General features: G+C 46.9%; 1 protein-coding gene across 1 annotated transcript in view; it reads right to left on the bottom strand.

Annotated features, from left to right (window-relative positions):
* The window catches only part of PINX1 (PIN2 (TERF1) interacting telomerase inhibitor 1), an 83,705-nt gene that overhangs the window by 32,372 nt on the left and 29,352 nt on the right, over positions 1–21,981 (bottom strand). Inside the window, exon 6 of the mRNA XM_072143820.1 lies at positions 19,307–19,386. Within this exon, the coding sequence (XP_071999921.1) occupies positions 19,307–19,386 (80 nt within the window). The remainder of the gene's footprint in view (positions 1–19,306; positions 19,387–21,981) is intronic.

Raw genomic sequence — 21,981 nt, 5'->3', positions numbered from 1 at the left:
TGGGGGATTATGGAAATAAAGACAGTGAATAATAAGTCCACAATGTGAATATTGGACTCTGTTTTGGGCTTCAAACTGCATAAAGAATTTAACAGGAATCCAAATTCCGGGGTGGGAATATCTACATTGCAAACTTTGGCGCAAACTTCCAAAAAATTGAGCGCTGAATTAACGACGACGATATATAGCAAAATAATTTACATGCTCTCCAAGAAACATACAAGGCATGATGGGTAACAGTCTAAGGTACAAAATAATCGAAATTTTGACCCTGCCTTTCAAAGGGAACCTGTCACCACATTTTTCACAAATACAACCAGTGACAGGTTCCCATAGAGCCCTATTAAATAATTTTTTGCTAAATCAAGGGTGTAATTTGTTTCCCTCACATCCCCATAAAATAAACTTTGTAATCTTACCTAGCATACAGCCAGATCTAGACCGAGTCAAGGGGCGTGTCATCCTCTGAGTAAGCAGCTCCTCCCCAAGTCTCAGCACACAACACTTAAAAGTTCAAGAGTTCCAAAAAATTAGGAGCCGGGCTGAGACAAGCTTTAAAAATAAAATAAAATAAATAAATAAAATAAAACGTTGCAACCCCGTCTGATCTGTGCCCCTGTTTGTTTACAGGGGCACCTAAGCTGTTCTTGGGGAGCGTCCGAGCGTCGTGGCCGGCCTCGCCCACATGTGATAAGTGAAAGTGGCCGGCCAGAAGCTCCCCGAACACAGCTTCTGTGCCCCTTTAAACAAAAAGGGCCACAATTCAGATGGATCGCGGCGTGGAACATCAGGAGCGTCGGAGGAGGCGAGTACTGTAATAATAATAATAATAATAATAAAAAAAAAAAAAAAAAAAAAAGCTCTCCCCAGCCCAGCTCCTAATTTTTTGGAACTCTCGGACGACAACCCCTTTACTGCCTGAATAGACTTCTACTCCTCCCAAACCTCCATGGAGGCATCATGTGAATTCATGTGATCAGATACAAGCATGGGATACAGTCTACAAATGTAAGAGGACCTTAGGGAACATCACCCTGGTCAAATGATTCAGCCTGAATGCATGCCAGATTAGAGAACTATAGCTCTTATGGGGACGCAAGGGGAATAAATTTAAAGCTAAAAGAAGGTGATCATTTAGTCAATAGGGCTCTAGGGGAACCTGTCACTAGCTGTATTTGTGAAAATGTGGTGACAGGTTCCCTTTCAAATGTCATTTCAGAGACCATATGGCACACCCTAGGATACATTTCCATTATAAAGCTACGGTATCCAGAAGGCCTTGCTGCAGGTGGGGTGGGGTATATTACTACTGGATTCTTGTTTTTGGGTTAAAGTAAATCTAGCACATGGATGCATCACTTCTTACATGCTGGCACGTGCCTCCTGAAGAAGGATCCATTCTTCTTTTTGCTTTTTATAGCTTAGTTTTTGGGAAAACGGTCTTTTAAAGTTATGCAAATGAGCCTCCGGGGCTCCTGGTTACATCACAGAAGCCCCTTCTGGCTCCATCGTCTGCTAATTATTCACACGTCCATTCAGCGTTTGCCTGTCTCCTCTCTTCCCAGCCATAAAGCCGAACGTAGGCGTGAATAATTAGCAGACAATGGAGCCAGTAGGGGCTTCTGTGATGTAGCCAGAAGCCCTTGAAGCTCATTTGCATAGTTTTAAAAGACAGTTTTCTTAAAAAACTAAGCTGTTAAAAGCAAAAAGAAGAATGTATCCTAATTCTAGAGGCAAGCGTGCTTGGTTTAGTAGCACTGAACCAATGTGGTAGATTTCCTTTAAAATTATTCCCTAGATCCGGAGAAGGAGGAATATCCATTTCCATGGAAGATGATAAATCCGCAACTCATAATTACTCGCTATAGGTATGTAGCTTTTAAAAATATTTCGTATTGGAATCAACCAATCGACTCCCTCCCGCATTCACCTTCCCGGTATTCTGAACTAGGTCTCAGAAGTATTTGCACCCTGGTCTTCATCTTGGCTCTACCGGGAGTTACTGCTCTTCGAGGGGAATAAAAATTGGCCATTCCGCAGATCATTTATCTAAAGCTCCTAAGGTCAGTCTCCACCCGGCACTGTACACATCACACAGTGACAGATGGTGATAAAATTGTTAAAAGTCAGAGCCCTAGGAATATTTACTCTATATGGATACGGAGACCCGGGAGTCCTCGGCCATCAGTCATTCGTTCTGCTCCACGACACCGAAGGTCTAAGCCACGTCCTCCCGTATAAACACAAGAAAGCGGCAGATCACTTCCTCTCCGCGGTACAGGAAGCTCAGATAGAAACACAAATAACGGGAGATAAAAGGAATTCTTTCACCTAAAATCTTCTCAAAAACAGATGCGAGTTTCGGTCTTTGGTTGACCAATAAAAATCATGGTGGTGGGCAACTCCACAGCAAAATCCTGAAGATCAGCCTCGACTTTTTTCCCATAGGGCTCATATTTCGGAGCAGGGCTCAACCCTTAGTCCTCCAGCTCAAGAGGTGACAAAGAAAAGTTCGGCCCTCCATGCAGAGAACCAACCTGTCCATGCGTTATGGTTGACCATGGATTCCAACATCTATTTTTGAAGAACAGGTTCATCCCTTCGTAGAAGGTCCAACCAAAAAGGCTTGTAATTGTGGTTATAGATTTTCGAAGATGGCTCTTCCCGTTTTTTTTTTTTTCTTTTCAGACACCATTACTCAAATAAACCCTGGAAATTTCCTTTTACTGGGATGACCAAAAAAAAAGAGAACATGTACTTGCCCGGCTTTGCTTTTTGGATCCAGTTTTGTAGTGGTCTCCCCATCTTCCAAACTGCAGATGAAGCTTAAAAGGAAGTCTACTACCAGGATGAAGGATTGTAAAACGAGCACATTTTTGTGCTGGTGGACCACTCTTATTTTAGCTTCTTTGGTCCTTGTTTTTTTTTTTTTTTTATCATAAAGGCTTTAAAAATTGTGCATATGGAACCAGGAGCCCCTCAGGGTCATTTGCATAATGTTTAAAGCCTTTTAAAATAAAAAGAAAAACAAGATCAGGAGGAGCTAAAAGAAGAGCAGATACTACCAGAAGGGGTACACTCTAGCATGTAAGTGTGCCTAGTTTACAATCCTTCATCCTGGTGGTAGATTTCCTTTAAGCCTATCAGTGGTCCTCGTTGCTCTCTGAGCAGGACAAGTATTTTTGTGTTTTGGACATCCAGGACATTCCTGGAAATCCATTTTAAAGGAAACCTACCACCAAAGCCATGATACCAGGGACATTACCACAGTCACGGTGCCTAGATCTATGTGTAATCTCCTTATATTTGTTACCCATGGCCTCCTTCCAAGGGCAATTCCGCTAATGAGCCATAATACTCTGGGGACATTACCAGAGGCCCTCCATGCTGTAGCTTCACAGGCTGATAATCTGTATTCCCTTGCTTTGCCTGACATAATCTCACACACTGTGGGGAGTGCTCCTGCATAATGTAACAGTGAAGCAACAGCATGGAGGGGCCCACCCCCAGAGCCCTTCTGGCTTATTAGCATAATTTTAAAAGTTGATTTTAGAAGGAAGGAGGTCTTGGATAACACATATAAGAAGACACCCCAGTCACGGTACCTGGATCTATGAGTAATGTGTTTGGTTTATCAGGATGGATAATTCATCACCAAGACTGACTGCAGGATTGAGGAATTTTTGCCTCAGTTTTAAAATTTATAGGAGAAAAATCTTTCACAATCCTTCCTCTAAGGAATTCCCCATCTAGAGACATGCAAATGATTCCTCCATGTCGTCACCAGGACATTAGCAAAATATAGAAGAAAACTAAAAAGACTCCAAATCTTATAAACAGAAAGAAGTTATACAATTCCCACCAAACTCCAAAAATAATCCCGGAGCGTAACCTATAGAAAAACCTTTTCATGTAGGTTCAATTATAAAAATAAAGCAATCTCCACAATACACTCAATATCATAAAAGAAGATGTGGAGTGCACGGGGGTCACTTTTAGGCCACGTTTCCTCTCCCTGCCTGGAGGGGAAATTTCCTGCCATTTTTCCCGGTCTGACAGGCGGAGCGCAGGATTTATTGTGCATATTACTACACGTTGCTGCATTGCCGGCTTACAGTCACAATAAGAAGAGGGGACAGAATAAGCACCGGCTCTAAAGTGGGGAGAAGGCTTTATGGGGGGCACATAGATTACTCATAGCCGACAAATGATAGAGTGAGGACCCTTCATGCCGATCCTCTTTATACATTGGGTTTCCATTTTTTCGCAAAAAAAATTATGTTTTTTCAGTTGCCGTATTAAATATTCTGCATGTCACGTACAGGCAGTCCCTGACTTAAAGGGGTTGTCCGACATTAATAAAAACTTTACTGCAGAAGGTGGGGACCTATAAAAAAAAAAAAAAAAAAAAAAAAAAAAAAAAATTAAACCAAAAAACTTTCCCCTCTCCGATGCTCCTGGTGTCAAGCGCCACTGCCCACTGCCGCCCCATGCCCATTTGTTAACAGGAGGACAGCAGCTCCTCTGCGACAACGCTACCCTCCTGGTGTGCCCACCCATCCCCAAGATCCAGCACTGTAGCAGGCGTGGGAAAACATACGGGCACGGCGGCTTGGTACGCCGGTGGCACGTATAGGTTTACTGTTTTTTCAGTAGGTGAAGTTATAACCAAGATGGCCGCCACAGGAAACTGCAAGTCCCAAAATCCTTTAGTTCTCACGGACGACTCCGCCCTCTTCTGCTCTGCACCCAGTGATGATGTAACAAACTGTGCTGCTCTGTTACCATAGTAATGATGGGTAACTGCCATCACCACAAGCCTGGCCATACTGGATGCTCTGCAACCAACCGACTACAGCCAAACGTAGTGGTGATCACATGACCTGTCCTGGCCGGTGCATGACATGTGACCAGCAGCCATCTTCTGTCCTGTGTCTTCTCCGCGCGGAGAAAATTAACGGACTGATTAAAGGGCCGGGAGCATTTTAATTCTTCATTACAGTCTATGTCACCAGCATTTTCTGCTAAAGGGGAGCAAAATTTTAACAACTAATTACATATTAGCTTATATTTTACCGACTCATTTGTATATGAATTATGCAGATTCCTGGAATACCCCTTTAAAATTAATATATTACCCCGCTTGCTGCATCTCTTTCACTAAGTTGTATGGGCCACTACAATTTTAGCTTACTACTCGATGCAGACAAAATCTCCTGCGGGGTTGGTCTTCCAAACTTTAGAGATTGGTGTTGTGATGGTGATCTGGAGCCTTCGGTGCGTCTGTAATAGTCCTTTACTCATCTCCCTCTGGAGGTTATACCATGGCTGGAACCCAGTAAGACAACCCCCTGAGGACTCATGCTACGGCGGGCCCGACTATTACAGTAATCCTTGGTCACCCAGATTCTGGAGGCTGGAGGATGGCTGGTAAATTCAGAGCTGAGCTCTTCTTTAAAGATCTAAACTGGTTATCTACTTAGTCTCTTACAAGTCTGACAGATCCTTTCCCTTTGGGAGAATGGAAGGCTCAACACAGGGTCGGCTCCAGGTTTGAGGAGGCCCTTGGGACGCAGAGCCTCAGTAGGCCCCTTTGCAGAAAACTCACATGGCGGCAATAAAAATTCAGAAACTAAAAACAAACAAAGTCTCCTGCTCCCTAAAATATTCACTAATCATCCCCCTTCACATCCTATGCATACATTAGATACAGCACCCCCCCCCCCCCAAGCAGCTCTGGGCCCCAGCAGCTTTTGCCCGGGTATGCGTAGTGCTGGCGCCAGCCCTGCCTCAACAGCTACAGCCTTTGCTCCGCCACAGGGACCCTTTGTCCCCCTCTCTTCAGCATATTCTGGCCTTCAACCGATCCTTGAGGACTCTGACCCTTATTACTTAGTGACGTGTTAGAGATGTGGGGAAGAGGAGGGAACCTTTCACCCATGTATATTTTGAGAACCCATTTGGAGGCCTAGCCAGGACACTGGGTACCTACTAGACTTTTCTCAAATATAAAAAACCAGGTGGATGCCACAATTGTTTATGGAACAGGAACTGCGCTCCTGTTTTCAATTGTCTTCCTACCATTAATAAAGCAAATTATGGAAAAAAAAAAAAAAAATAAAATAGCTTTTTCGCCATTTCACAACACAGAAAAATGTAATAAGTGATAAAAAAAGGTCCCCAAAATGTTAGCAATTTAAATGTTGGCTCCGACGTCCGAATAAGGCGAAACAAATTTATAATTTTAACTTTTTTATTACATTTTTCTGTGTTGTGAAAAGGCGAAAAAGCTATTTTTTTGTTTTTTTACCCCAATTCTAGGCATATTTGAGCTGCTGATTCGGAATGCTGAGGTTGTCGGTTTGAGGCCTCTTAAAATGCCCCCTTGTGTTACGTGTAGAAGCGTTACAATCGTTGTCGCAAGCAGGATAGGTGTGGGATTTCAATCTATCCAATCCTTTGGTTTTGTAGGAGAAGGAGCAGCCACGTAGGACAGCAAATCACATAAAATACACAACAACAATAAACGTTCTAAAACAAAATCAAATTTTGTTAATCCGCATTTTTGGTTTTCAAGTTGGTCAAACACAAATTCTAAAAAAAAGTTAAAAAGATGTTTTGGGGGCTCAGTATTTTTCACTTAGATTACACTGTAAGACTCTGAAGGGTTAAGGTTTCTGGCGAGTTTAGGACAAGTCATACAGGAAGGCTGAGGACCTGCCAGGTAAGACCTACAAAAGATCCACCTGTGGTTTGTGGCTGTCGTCTTAAGAAAGTGTGGGGGGGGGTGCTGGATTTTTTGGCACATCACTCGTGTTCTACATGGCTGTGCTCATTCTCGGCACTCCACATTCCTATCAAGTTCGGTAACCAAGAAACCGCACACAGAGGGGAAAAAGTCACCACGGCCTTGGTAAAAATCAGGTCCTGGGGGGTGCCAGCCATAATGAATGAGAAGAGAAACTTCCTGAAATATACAGGAGGAAGGCAAGCGCCCAGCTCTCTGGAGGGGAGAGGACGACAAAAGGGGTTAAAAACAAAAAGTCATTGGCATCAAAACAGAAACAAAACAAAAATAGATGACACCATCAAATGTGTTCCTCTGCGCTAGAAAGTTTACTTACATTTTTGTAAAAAAAACAAAACAAAAAAAAAAAAACTACACAATTACAAAATTGTAGGATAAGTTACAATATGACAAGACTCCTTTTTGTCGGTAACCTTCCAGGTTGGTGATCGTGTAATACGTGGGAAGCAGGACTTGCCGATTTCTGCACTTGGCTTCTCTTGGGTGCGGCCTTGCGGGTCTATGTGTTGGTGTTGTTTCTCTGCCTGAACTTTGGGTGCTAGTGGCCAGTTTTACTTGGCCGGTCATGGTTAGACGACCAGGTCTACTCCTAGTGGTAGTGACCTAGTGTTCCCCTGCAGCTAGTCCGAGTTCCAAGCGAGTGGGGGGGGGGGGGGGGAGAGACTACCAAGACTCAAGCGAACTCACTAAATGACCAAAACTGCGGTTTTGTTATGGAGCGGTCGCTCCCATATTTAAAGGACCCGACTTGTCAAGTGGGCTCTGCTTTTAATCTGTCCTTCACAAAGATGTGGCTAAGCTGCAATACCTGCCGGAGACTTATGATGGTGAGTGGCGCTGTTTCTGGAAAGGAACCCTCACCACTCCGGTGTATAGATTGCGTCTGGTATTGTAGCTCAGCGTCAGCACATATGAGGGTTTCTACAAGAAAAATCTAAATGGACATATTAGGTATTAAAGGGGTTGTCCGAGAGTAATGAAAAAACTAAAGGTATCCGGAGGGGGCTGCTTAAAAAAATAAAGCTGTACTTACCTTCCGGTGCCCTCCAATATCCAGCGCTGCTGTCGCTGCGGTCCGGGCGCCATGTAAACAAACATGGCCGCCGGGGCAGTGCTGGACTTAGCTGAGACCAGCGCTGCTCCGGCTGCCATGTTTGTTTACATGGCACCCGGACCACAGCGACAGCAGCGCGGGATACCGGAGGGCACCGGAAGGTAAGTACATCTTTATTTTTTTAAGCAGCCCCCTCCGGATACCTTTAGTTTTTTTCTTCATTACTCTTGGACAACCCCTTTAAAATTATCAAAATATTTCCCCTCCATTTCCCATAAATCTATTTTTATCCGGATCGATTTTATTGTCTTCCGAGCAGCGATGAGCGACTACCACTGTATACACGTATTCACAGTAGACACCCATACAGTCGCTACAGGTCAGAGGCCTCTAGCGGTGGTGCTGACCGTCTCACTCCGGCATCGCGAGGGTCTCCCGATCTGCACTGCCGGAACTGGCGCAGTCATGGGACCTGCTTTGGCCAATCTGTAGGATGACGTTGGTAACGTAGAGGCCACTGACTGGTCAGAGACGAACCCGTCACCGATTCACTTTCAGCAGTACAGATGAGGAGGAGACCACCGCGACACAGGAGCAGAGAACCCTTTGCTTACCCCTGTACCACCTTCCAGAGGAGTTTCCGGGATGCCTGGGAAACCCCTGTAAAGAAGAGAAGAGCACAGAAAACATAAATCATGAGTCACGGCAAGTATGGGAGAAAATTTGGAATGTGGAAAATTTCTCACAAGTTTTAGACACATTTTAGAGATTTTTACAACTAAGAAAATGTGGTTTGGCTTTGTGTGTGTGTGTGTGGGGGGGGGGGGGAGTGGTGTAGATTCAACAAAGTCTGAGCTACTGTGCAAAAAATGTTAACTAGGAGATGTATTATTAGACTTATAGACTCATTATAGAAATCCACTGACGTTCCTGACAATCTTTTAGGGAAAAAAAAAAACAAAAAACAAAACACTACTGTCCCTCTTGATGCAACTTGAATAATAAAAAAAAATTACCAATTATAAAAGGACCGGGGAGAATTTGGTGATGGTTGACGGTCTGACACCTACCACAAGGACAGGAGTCCGTGTGCCTCATCTAAACGTAGCATCTCTGACCACGCCGAACTGCTACTCCATTCAGATGTTAAAGTGGGACATTGTCTCGTTGTCACAGAGGTTGATCCCTCCACCAATGATAAAGTCATCCCCTTTGCCGTGGAGCCCATTTTATAGCCAAAGACATTAACCTTCTTGTCGGTCGGACATGGGAGGAAACCAACACAAAAATATGCAATCTCCATGCAGATGTGGTCAAACTGACCCTGGGGAGCCAGTGGCCCACGGGCAATACAATTGTACAAATCCATGACCCTCCGTGTTGCCCGTACCGACTGTTATCTGTACAGCAATTTAGACACAGCTTCCCCCATCGAAAACCGGAGGAGAGGATGAAGCACCTGGTCAGGAGGGCAGGATGACTGGTGGGCATGAATAACCCCGGAGAGGGGACAGGAGGTGAGGAAGCATAAATCAGGGGCAGTAATTGGAACTGTCAGTGTAAATGGAGGCTCTCAGTCCAGACTTGATGGATGAGCTATGGTCAGACCTGGAAGAAGCTTGGACAGCGGTCGTGTGCAGCTTCTCCATTCAACAAATATGTGGCCGGTTTACAAATACCAACAGCCCCGGGGCCAAACTACCCCCCTAAGGGCATAACTCAGGGATTCCAATGGGAAAACAAGCATTCCTACCTCTTATTCCTTCAAGGACATATATCCCTTGGTGTGGAGATGGACTACAAGACCCAGCAGGCAAGCTGAAAGCCCTCCGCACTACATAAATCTATTACCCTTGTGTGTGTGTATGAACCTCATGGTCAGTAGAGCAGATCTCTGCGTTTCCATACTCATCTTCCTTAGCTACAAGCATATACCATAGAGGCCCCTACAGCTTCTGCCGGTGACATCATTAGCCATACCTGACATTAAGGGGTTAATCTCATCATGTTATACAAGAATTCTCATACGCAGGTGCATTTTACCTGCAGAAAGTTATAACCTAATGCACATACCACAAAGTTGTGCAACTCTCGTCTCACGACGTACAGATCACCGGCTACGAGGAGCAACTTAATTAAAAAGTCACTGCGTCTTTTCATGTTACGAGAATTGGGTAATACAGAACGGCCATAAATCTCGGAGGCGTCTAAGGAGACGTCTACCATCATTGGAAAAGATTATTCACTGCAATTAGGACTGTCTTCTCCCTGGGAATTTGAAGAGTTAAATCAAGGTCAATTGTGGGTTGTTGGCAAAATTTTTAAAAAATTATTATGCCAATCCCCGGGCAGATAATATCTCAAGATGGAGCAGAAGTGGATAAGTGTTGGAAGGCTCCAAAAATGCTATTCCAAGTGTTAATCTCGATGGTACATCTATATAGGGAGAGGAACTTGAGCGACCAGTGACCGGAAGCTGCGACAAAAGCAGAGAACTTTACAGGAGTCATCAGTATGGACATAAGAACCATGAGGGCTGGACACCTAGAAGGCTCCATCACACACATCTCCTACTCCTCCCAGGAGTCATCAGTATGGTCATAAGAACATGAAGGCTGGAGACCTAGAAGGCTCCATCACACACATCTCCTACTCCTCCCAGGAGTCATCAGTATGGACATCAGAACATGAGGGCTGGAGACCTAGAAGGCTCCTTCATACACATCTCCTACTCCTCGCAGGAGTCACCAGTATGGACATCAGAACATGAGGGCTGGAGACCTAGAAGGCTCCTTCACACACATCTCCTACTCCTCCCAGGAGTCATCAGTATGGACATCAGAACATGAAGGCTGGAGACCTAGAAGGCTCCTTCACACACATCTCCTACTCCTCGCAGGAGTCACCAGTATGGACATCAGAACATGAGGGCTGGACACCTAGAAGGCTCCATCACACACATCTCCTACTCCTCGCAGGAGTCATCAGTAAGGTCATAAGAACATGAGGGCTGGACACCTAGAAGGCTCCATCACACACATCTCCTACTCCTCGCAGGAGTCATCAGTATGGACATCAGAACATGAGGGCTGGACACCTAGAAGGCTCCTTCACACACATCTCCTACTCCTCGCAGGAGTCACCAGTATGGACATAAGAACATGAGGGCTGGAGACCTAGAAGGCTCCTTCACACACATCTCCTACTCCTCGCAGGAGTCACCAGTATGGACATAAGAACATGAGGGCTGGACACCTAGGAGGCTCCTTCACACACATCTCCTACTCCTCGCAGGAGTGAGTCCTGGACTGTCCCAGAGATATGGAGAACCTGAATGGATGCCAGAGACGTCTGGGTGATGTAGGGGTCAGAGTGGATAGACTGGTTCCCATCTTCATGCAGGTATGCCAACAACCCAATTGCTTAATCAGCTAGATTGAGCCCAACCCGGCACTGATGTCAGCGAGATTACATTCACCCCAGCAGAAGGAGCAGAACGAGGCGAGGTCGAGATGAGCGGCGCCCACCTAGATGCACTCCAGGAGAAACATTACGCCTCACACCGTTTCCCCAGAAGGTCTGTGACGAAGGCGGTTACCAATTTTTTAAATAACGAAGACAACCCGGTACACCGATGCCTCACAGCCCTGCTTACAGTCACTGATCCAGCAGGGGGAGCCGGCCCTGCGAAGGCAGAGGAGTAACTAATCTCAGCTCAATGACGTATAAAATTTGATGCAACTACAAATACAGTACAGGACTACAGCCAAGTATTTATAGAAATGGTTAAAGGGAACCTGTCCACAGGATTTTCAAGAGTCATATGCAAATGAGCTGAAGAAAGTCAAGACTGGTCAAACCAAGGAGCCTCACCTTCTGGGCTCTATAGCAGCTAGAAACAAGGTTCCAGTCTCATTTTATAATCAGTAGGATTGTATTCAGAATTTTCATTTAGAAGACACAAGAGTCAAGAAGGAACACAGAAAGGAAACACAAAGAAAGGTCACGCGGGATCCCTAGGAATATTAAGGTAGAAGCATCTGGATGAAAAAAAAAAATTAAGCACCCAGCGGTATTAACCACTTTATCTAGAAAAAAAATAAAAAAAATAATTTGAAAGATTCTGATTACGTCCAAATATTGTGACACTTACAGACAGGAAATGGATATGTTCTGTGTACTGCTCATCTCAATGGTGACACAATTATTAAGTTTGTAGGTGCTATAGAGCAAAAGATACAGGTGTCTTGGGGGGAGGCTCCCTCTCGGGACAAAGGAGAATGAGGAGGAGGAGGAGGGGGGAGGCTCCCTCTCGGGCCAAAGGAGAAGGAGGAGGAGGAGGAGGAGGAGGAGGGGGGGGAAGCTCCCTCTCGGGCCAAAAGAGAAGAAGGAGGGGGAAGCTCCCTCTCGGGCCAAAAGAGAAGGAGGAGGAGGAGGGGGGGGAAGCTCCCTCTCGGGCCAAAAGAGAAGGAGGAGGAGGGGGGGGGGAAGCTCCCTCTCGGGCCAAAAGAGAAGGAGGAGGAGGGGGGGGGGGAGCTCTCTCTCGGGCCAAAAGAGAAGGAGGAGGAGGGGGGGGGGGGAAGCTCCCTCTCGGGCCAAAAGAGAAGGAGGAGGAGGGGGGGGGGGAAGCTCCCTCTCGGGCCAAAAGAGAAGGAGGAGGGGGGGGGAAGCTCCCTCTCGGGCCAAAAGAGAAGGAGGAGGAGGGGGGAGGCTCCCTCTTGGGCCAAAAGAGAAGGAGGAGGGGGGGGGGAAGCTCCCTCTCGGGCCAAAAGAGAAGGAGGAGGGGGGGGGGGGGAAGCTCCCTCTCGGGCCAAAAGAGAAGGAGAAGGAGGAGGAGGGGGAGGCTCCCTCTTGGGAGATTTTATTATTTTTATAGGCAAATAATCAAGTTTCCATATTTCATGCACTACATAAGAAGACAATTCTGTGGACACCGTCCAGTTATAGATATACTGATGTCAGAGATGAGAGGAGCTGCAGAGCAGGAGTTCAGCTCCGGAGTACAGACCTTGGTGCCCGGTGAGAGGTGAGGACCTGCAGGTAGAGATCATACAATTCGCCAATGCAGCACAAATCAGCGCACAACACAAAATGCAACCCGGCCAACACCAGACTATTTAAAAATGACTAAAGGTTTCTTGATATACGATTTCAAAGGGAAACCATTCATCACCGGCCCGGACTACCCCACAGCAGGGACCCTCCGTCCAGAGCCCTGTCATTCCTCTTTTGACTGATTAATTAGCAAATCAGAGGCCATTTTTCACAGCGATGCAGCGTGGAGGAGTTCAGGCAACGCTCGCTCTCCAATAGAGACACATTAACGCCAGCGCTGCTCTTTTACCACTAGGAAGCAACAAAAGACAAGGAGCAGAAGATAAATCATCAACAGCGGCCCCTGGGGCCAAGGTCAGAGCCCAAAATATATCCATGAACAAGCAACGACTTACAGTATGTGCTCATATATTTACACTGCAGTTTACTGTATTAATATATATATATATAGCCTGCACTGATCCTGAGTTACATCCTGTATTATACTCCAGAGCTGCACTCACTATTCTGCTGCTGGTGCAGTCACTGTGTACATACATGACATTACTTATCCTGTACTGATCCTGAGTTACATCCTGTATTATACTCCAGAGCTGCACTCACTATTCTGCTGCTGGTGCAGTCACTGTGTACATACATGACATTACTTATCCTGTACTGATCCTGAGTTACATCCTGTATTATCCTCCAGAGCTGCACTCGCTATTCTGCTGCTGGTGCAGTCACTGTGTACATACATGACATTACTTATCCTGTACTGATCCTGAGTTACATCCTGTATTATACTCCAGAGCTGCACTCACTATTCTGCTGCTAGTGCAGTCACTGTGTATGTAGATATCATTACTTATCCTGTACTGATCCTGAGTTACATCCAGTATTATACTTCAGAGCTGCACTCACTATTCTGCTGCTGGAGTCAGTGTGTGCATGCATGACATAACAAGATATTTCGTGTCAAAAGTAAGTGTACCATAACAACAATGAGTGCAACTCTGGAGTATATTGCAGGATGTAACTCAGGATCAGTACAGGATTAAGTGTTTATATGGGGGGGGGGGGGGGGTCATCCACATGTACAAATACAAGCAAGAAGTGGATGAAAGTTGAAGACTCCGTCACTGTTATAGAAGCACATGTACTAGTGGTTTGCCACCTCCTGTCGGCCTCACATCTTGCAGAAAGTGATGGATATTGAATCCGGGAAGTTCTGCTTTGTCAGTGAATGAGGGGGCCCGATGTGACTCACAGACACTGACACAGGGGAAACCTTCCTGTCCTGGCTTTCTGCATGACACACAGGGAGGGGGCCTAATCGTCTGCAGTGGGGTCAGCAGTGAGCGGGACCTTGTTACTATTTCTATCACTGGCAGCTCACTGGCCCAGACGGCAGCTCTCCGAGGGGTCAGACCTCTGTGCGGCCAGTCAGCCTTTCCCTCTTGATAAGGCTTCAGCAGGAAGCACAGCTGGATGGCGGAAGGAAATGTCCAGCGCAAAAAAAAAAAAAATCTGACGGAGAAGAGGGGACGGCTACCAATATGTGTACCAAGAGGTCAGCCGAACATCTAAGTCAATCAAATCCACTTGTGTCCTAATATTGCCCAAAGAGAACGCGGCAGCCCACCGGAAGGAAGAAGGAGCAAGAAAGCGGCAGCCCACCGGAAGGAAGAAGGAGCAAGAAAGCGGCAGCCCACCGGAAGGAAGGAGGAGCAAGAAAGCGGCAGCCCACCGGAAGGAAGGAGGAGCAAGAAAGCGGCAGCCCACCGGAAGGAAGGAGGAGCAAGAAAGCGGCAGCCCACCGGAAGGAAGGAGGAGCAAGAAAGCGGCGGCCCACCGGAAGGAAGGAGGAGCAAGAAAGCGGCGGCCCACCGGAAGGAAGGAGGAGCAAGAAAGCGGCGGCCCACCGGAAGGAAGGAGGAGCAAGAAAGCGGCGGCCCACCGGGAGAAGGAGGAGCAAGAAAGCGGCGGCCCACCGGGAGAAGGAGGAGCAAGAAGGCGTCGGCCCACTGGAAGATGGGGGGAAACAAGAATGTGACGACCACATGTGAGAAGTGGGAACAAGAAGGTAGCGGCCTATGAGGAGAAGGGGGGACAAGACTGCGACGGCCCAGCGGGGAGAAGGGGGGACAAGAAGGCGATGGCCCGTCCGGTAAAGGAGAGAAGCTGATAGACACTTTACCTGACACAACTTTCCGTGCCATTACACACAAGTCACCTCCATCAGTCGTCCTCCCTCCTGCACATAATTATATGGCCGGCCCCTGCAATATTTCACATACGTGAAGATAATCCTACGTCTTGATGGAGAACCAATAAATGTCTGCAGCCAGAGGATAATAGGAACATTATATATTTCAACACTTTCTGTGTCTACAATGCCTGCTGTAATTTAGAGGCCTACAAGCCCCGGCACGCTTCTCCCTCTCCCCGTACAGACACATTCGATGTCCAGAAACGGCGGATCCCGGAGAAGACGAGTCACAGTCTTACATGTCTGTTCAGGTCATCCCAGCCAAGTGCGGGATCTAAATCAAGCGGATTACATTTATGAGGCAGTAACTGGTGCTGTGCACATCGTGAACTTTTACAAGTTTATTTATTCCCTCTCCGGGGACTCTCACAGCGGAAACTGAGCAGGTCTATAAAAAAGGCTCTTCACAATGAAGTGGTGGCTCCGAGATGACTGACAGTGATGTTAAACAAACACAAACAAGGCAATGCTGGTACAATAATAAAAACCATCAGTTATCTGGTGTATCCACTGCCACTGTACCACCAGAATAGTGAGTGCAGCTCTGGAGTATAATACAGGATGTAACTCAGGATCAGTACAGGATAAGTAATGTCATGTATGTACACAGTGACTGCACCAGCAGCAGAATAGTGAGTGCAGCTCTGGAGTATAATACAGGATGTAACTCAGGATCAGTACAGGATAAGTAATGTCATGTATGTACACAGTGACTGCACCAGCAGCAGAATAGTGAGTGCAGCTCTGGGGTATAATACAGGATGTAACTCAGGATCAGTACAGGATAAGTAATGTCATGTATGTACACAGTGACTGCACCAGCAGCAGAATAGTGAGTGCAGCTCTGGAGTATAATACAGGATGTAACTCAGGATCAGTACAGGATAAGTAATGTCATGTATGTACACAGTGACTGCACCAGCAGCAGAATAGTGAGTACAGCTCTGGGGTATAATACAGGATGTAACTCAGGATCAGTACAGGATAAGTAATGTCATGTATGTACACAATGACTGCACCAGCAGAATAGTGAGTGCTGCTCTGGGGTATAATACAGGATGTAACTCAGGATCAGTACAGGATAAGTAATGTCATGTATGGACACAATGACTGCACCAGCAGCAGAATAGTGAGTGCAGCTCTGGGGTATAATACAGGATGTAACTCAGGATCAGTACAGGATAAGTAATGTCATGTATGTACACAGTGACTGCACCAGCAGCAGAATAGTGAGTGCAGCTCTGGGGTATGACTTATATTTTATTATGCGGTGTAGGTGTTTGGTTTGGATGTGCAGGTTCCACGGTTTCCTTTGTTAGTCAATGGTAGTGAGGAGTTAAACCGGTTATAAAGTCGCAGCGCACCACAATATGGATCGCATTTTCTCTCTAACAACATCCAGACAATTAAATCGATCTAAAATATTGAACGGAAATTGTACATTTCCCCACAAATAAGTATATGTGTCCAATTTAAGGTCCAGCTCGGTTGCACTGTCTATTGTTTGCTGATGAGAGGTGGGAGGGAAGCGGTGGAGGCCGAGGAGCCCCCATGAATCATGACATCAAACATGGCCACATCAAACTACCCGGGAAATAAATCCCCAATCACAGAGCAAAACAATCTGCTGCTGGGAGATCTCCTGCTAGATAAAGCCAAGCAGATCATATTTTGTTAAAACTAGTGAAATTACACACATTCGGTGGGATTGTAAAAATAATGACACCCCTCAAGGAGAATGATACAGCAGCAGTCACTCAGAGTACAGGAGGGGGACAGAGAGCAAAGCAGTGTGAGGAAATGACCCCACTGTACAACATCCACAATGGCACAGGGATGGACTGGCTCTCTGGTGGGTACCAACACCTACTGACTCTTTCCCCAATCGCCATTGACTCCTTGAGCCATTGCCTGCCAACCTGAGGGGTGGGAGGAGATGAGAAGGGGCCGCAATACAAGGGGTGGGAGGAGATGAGAGGGGGCCGCAATACGAGGGGTGGGAGGAGATGAGAGGGGGCCGCAATACGAGGGGTGGGAGGAGATGAGAGGGGGCCGCAATACGAGGGGTGGAGGAGATGAGAGGGGGCCGCAATACGAGGTGTGGAGGAGATGAGAGGGGCCCGCAATACAAGGGGTGGAGGAGATGAGAGGGGGCCGCAATACGAGGGGTGGAGGAGATGAGAGGGGGCCGCAATACGAGGTGTGGAGGAGATGAGAGGGGCCCGCAATACAAGGGGTGGAGGAGATGAGAGGGGCCCGCAATAAGAGGGGTGGAGGAGATGAGAGGGGCCCGCAATACGAGGGGTGGAGGAGATGAGAGGGGCCCGCAATAAGAGGGGTGGAGGAGATGAGAGGGGCCCGCAATACGAGGGGTGGAGGAGATGAGAGGGGCCCGCAATACGAGGGGTGGAGGAGATGAGAGGGGCCCGCAATACAAGGGGTGGAGGAGATGAGAGGGGCCCGCAATACAAGGGGTGGAGGAGATGAGAGGGGCCCGCAATACAAGGGGTGGAGGAGATGAGAGGGGCCCGCAATACAAGGGGTGGAGGAGATGAGAGGGGCCCGCAATACGAGGGGTGGAGGAGATGAGAGGGGCCCGCAATACAAGGGGTGGAGGAGATGAGAGGGGCCCGCAATACGAGGGGTGGAGGAGATGAGAGGGGGCCGCAATACGAGGGGTGGAGGAGATGAGAGGGGGCCGCAATACGAGGGGTGGAGGAGATGAGAGGGGGCCGCAATACGAGGGGTGGAGGAGATGAGGGGGGGCCGCAATACAAGGGGTGGAGGAGATGAGAGGGGCCCGCAATACGAGGGGTGGGAAGATAAAAGGCTTACCCAGGCCCCCTAGTCCGACACTGCTATGGTATGATTACACATCTCTCCTGGTTAAATACCAGGGTTAGGCTTTCCTTACAGATTTCGTATCATTTTGGCCATTATGGGGCATCAGTGATGATATAAGCTGTGTTATTACTTAGTTCTCTATGTATCAATGGATGACAAGAACACTGAGGTACAGCAGACACTGCACAGCGCCACGCTAGCCTATAGGCTGTGCCCAGTATTGCAGCCAAATTGAATCAGCAATAAATTCTACAATCCTTTCAACTAGATTATAATCTTAATCCCCTGAGAAAACCTCTTCTGCTTTGGGCACCCACACACCATGTACTAGTGGTTTGCCACCCTAGAATTGTGGCCGGATTGTGCAGGAGCATGGCCTAATATATACAGGCGTCTCACATCTACAGGTAGTATTTCCTGCAGAACCTACTAGCCCATTTATCACCAGTCATACACTGAGCACCCTGGAGATGGCGCCGTCCCTACACAAGGCAGAATTAATAGCCTGGGCACATCTGGAGGTAGCGTGTTGTGTGCCATCTCTGCACCGGCTGTGGGGATGATGTAACGGAGCCTACGACCTACAAGTCAGTGCCCCTGGTTTATCATGATGGATTATGAGGGTAGACTTCCTACAAGAAGTCAAATTTCAGGGACTTAATAATTTATGTCATGTGTCACTTCACCATTTTCAAAATCTCTGCTTGAGGTCAGTGACTGGAGGCATGTTACAGGCATGCTCGGGCTGATCACCTGTACCGGCCTTGTAACCGATACAAACTAAGGGAATCTGGTTCTTTTTGTGCCCAAAACGCGCCAGCGACTTTGGAATTCCTCGGTGGATTTGTAACGTTCATTAATAACGTTCAAGTTTTTTAACCAACGTGCCGGAAAACTCCATTGTACCTTCAGTACCTGTGAATGTCATGCGACTGGTGCAGGATCGGTTTTATTCTATCAGAGCTCGTTCTTGTAACCGTCATCTCCTCTACATTACAGTTATAGGGATTTCTAGTCCTATCACACACACTTGCCGTAAATTACTTGGTATTCAAAGATTTTTTGGAATGAAAGTAGAATATTGACTAGGAAAATGTTCCGGCACAAAAATGTTCTCGTGATAGTAAACGGTGTGCAAACTGGAGGCAATTCAACCAGTCTGGGGAGTTGGACGTTGCTGGATCAACACTGCAGGGAAATTTTGCCGTACTGGATGGACACATCTTCATGTGTTCCATGGAAGTCCATCAGGGCAAGACACAAGAGAACTTGGAAGATTAAGATCCTACATTACCTGAGATGACTTCTTCACTTTCTCTCGTCTTCCAAATACGCAGGCGAGGTCACTGTCGCTCCGGCAGGAGAGGTCTTTCCCTGGAGAGAAAAATCACAAGTGTTTTTTTTTCATACTTCTCTACGTCTATAGCCACATCTTTAAGTTCTGTTTAATACTCCCCATTTCCAGTATCGGAGCACATTCATACAATCTGTACGGAAGCCGTTCGTACAGAGGCTCTGATGTGTGGAGGACCCAGGGCTCTGAAGTCACTGACCATATTGGTGGAGTCGTGATAAAACGGACCTACTCTGACTCCACCAATATATGATATCTTATAAAAATTTCCTTTAAATGTCTGTTCTATTCCTGAGCTAAGGTTTTAGGTTGGGGGGTGAGCAACATTAATTGGTCCGCGTCCTGTATTCTCATACTGCTCAACTTTATGTGGTCGCACCAGTAACCACCACCCTGGACACACCGACACACACAGTACAGCACAAAATACCACCCCAGCAACCAATTACTGCATTCAGAGCAGAAAATGATAATGGAGACCCCAGAGTAGACAAATACTGGAAACCCCAGAGCAGACAAAATCCTCTCCTTTCCTAGCTCCTCTTCTCTTCCCTGCTCCACACAGCAGACCAGCACATGGAGAAGTGAGAAGCTGCACTGTGTCAGCATTAGGACCCGGAGCAGAACTATGCTAGGAGCAGGAGAGGACCTGGGACCAGTACAGTACAGCTGACAAGTACTTACCACTCCCGAGCACTCTCCTGTTCATGGCGCCAGTCTATTCCATTTCCTTAACCTGACACATACAACCAAAGTCAAGACAAGTGAAGCAGCAAGAGAGGACCTGAGATCAGTAACAACTTCTCCATAACACTCACTGCTCCGCAGCCTTCTGCACCGACGAGCGCTGCCATCAGTTATGGACATCGGACTGAGAGCCACAACTTATGGCCCGACAGGCTACATGTGGCCCACCGGCATCACATTGTGCATCCCCTTCTAGGCTTTTAGAGATAAATGTGTGCTGCACTGCATGTAGATGCTCAGCAGGGAAGCTCCTTCACCACAGAACATAGGAATAAGGCACTACTGCTAGAGTGACCAGGAAGTTAGAGTCGTGGGGTCTGTGACCATTTTGGTGGAGCAGGAGGCAAAGTTAGGCAAAATGAGGAGTCCACAGCCCTAGTTAGCCCCATAAGCCACCAGATGATACATCCAATATTAGCCATATGAACAAACAGTGTTAAAGGAAACCCGTCAACAGTGACCCTCCCCTCATATACATGTATTACGGATGGCTCTATCCAGCGGATTACAGACACCATACTTCAAGCTTTTATTGATGCACTTGGTTACTAAAGATCCAGTCGTAGAGGCAAGGTAGAACCAGCACACACTCAACCTACCCTTCTTCCTATCCGACGCTGACACTAAGTCAGTCCATTCATGAATGAGAGAATTGAGAGAGACGCCGGCTGTGGGTGACTGGCATAGGAGAATTCCCGACGGAGGAGTGAACACGGCAGCTTATTTCTCTTTAGCGAGTCACACACAGCCAATGTCTCTCAACTCCCTCACTCCCCCCTCCCACAGGAATTCTCTTAAGCAAGTAAAACACAGCCAATGTCTCTCTCAACTCCCTCATTCCCCCCTCCCTCAGGAATTCTCTTAAGCAAGTAAAACACAGCCAATGTCTCTCCAAAATCCCTCCTTCCTGAGTGGGGCTGGTAAGCAGTGCAAGAATCAGCTAGGAGGCGGGTTAGCTTGACTGTATGCTGAAGTCCCATCCCCATCACATAGGGAATCTTTAAAAAAATTTTTAAGAAAAATGGTGGCTCTAATACCCTGGACAGAACAAAGCTGCTGCACTGGTGAAAGGTTACATTTAAGTGCATCAATTACTGGCCTAGGCAGTGCAGACAACCCAATGAAGGATGCGCACTACACCGGTTCCCATATGCACAAGCATTAGCAGGAAAGCGGTATGTGCTACTGCAATATTTACTGCAAATCCTAACAATAATTTTAAGGCGATTTCTCGATATTACGGAGACGGCGGTGAAATGTGAGGAGTACAAGGTCGATTACTTCCCCAGTAGTGACCCCTGTAGAAGTTTGAAAATCCTGACCTAGACTATGGGTCAGGATGTAGGACCTAGACTATGGGTCAGGATGTGAGAGCTTTGAAAAAAAAAAAAAAAAAAAAAAAATTCTGCAAAACTTAAAGGGAACCTGTCACCAGGAGACCAATTTTTAGCACTCCCCCAGTCCCCACAGAGCATAGTACATACACTGCCAAAGTGTTTTTGTATTAAAAAATAGGTTTTACAGAAAAAAAGATATGTTATATTGTACCTTTCATTAGCATCTGCTGTGTGACTAGGCAGATGCCAAATGGGAGGGGCTGGAAAGGAGCAGTTCCCCCCCCCCTTGGGGAACAGCTCCTCCATGTGACCTTTTCAAATATATGAAAACACCCATCACTGGGCTTAGCGACGCCCCCCTGCTCCTCTACAGCCAATCCCGAGTGAGGGGAGTTATTCATATTTTTGAAAAGGTCACAGGTTTCCCAAGGTGGGGGGGGAACTGCTCCTTTCCAGCCCCTCCCAATTGGCAACTGCCTAGTCACACAGCAGATGCTAATGAAAGGTACAATATAACATATTTTTTCTGTA

Source organism: Engystomops pustulosus, chromosome 3 (assembly GCF_040894005.1).
Source record: "Engystomops pustulosus chromosome 3, aEngPut4.maternal, whole genome shotgun sequence".
NCBI classification, from domain to species: domain Eukaryota; kingdom Metazoa; phylum Chordata; class Amphibia; order Anura; family Leptodactylidae; genus Engystomops; species Engystomops pustulosus.
This window is presented reverse-complemented; position numbering and strand designations above follow the sequence as displayed.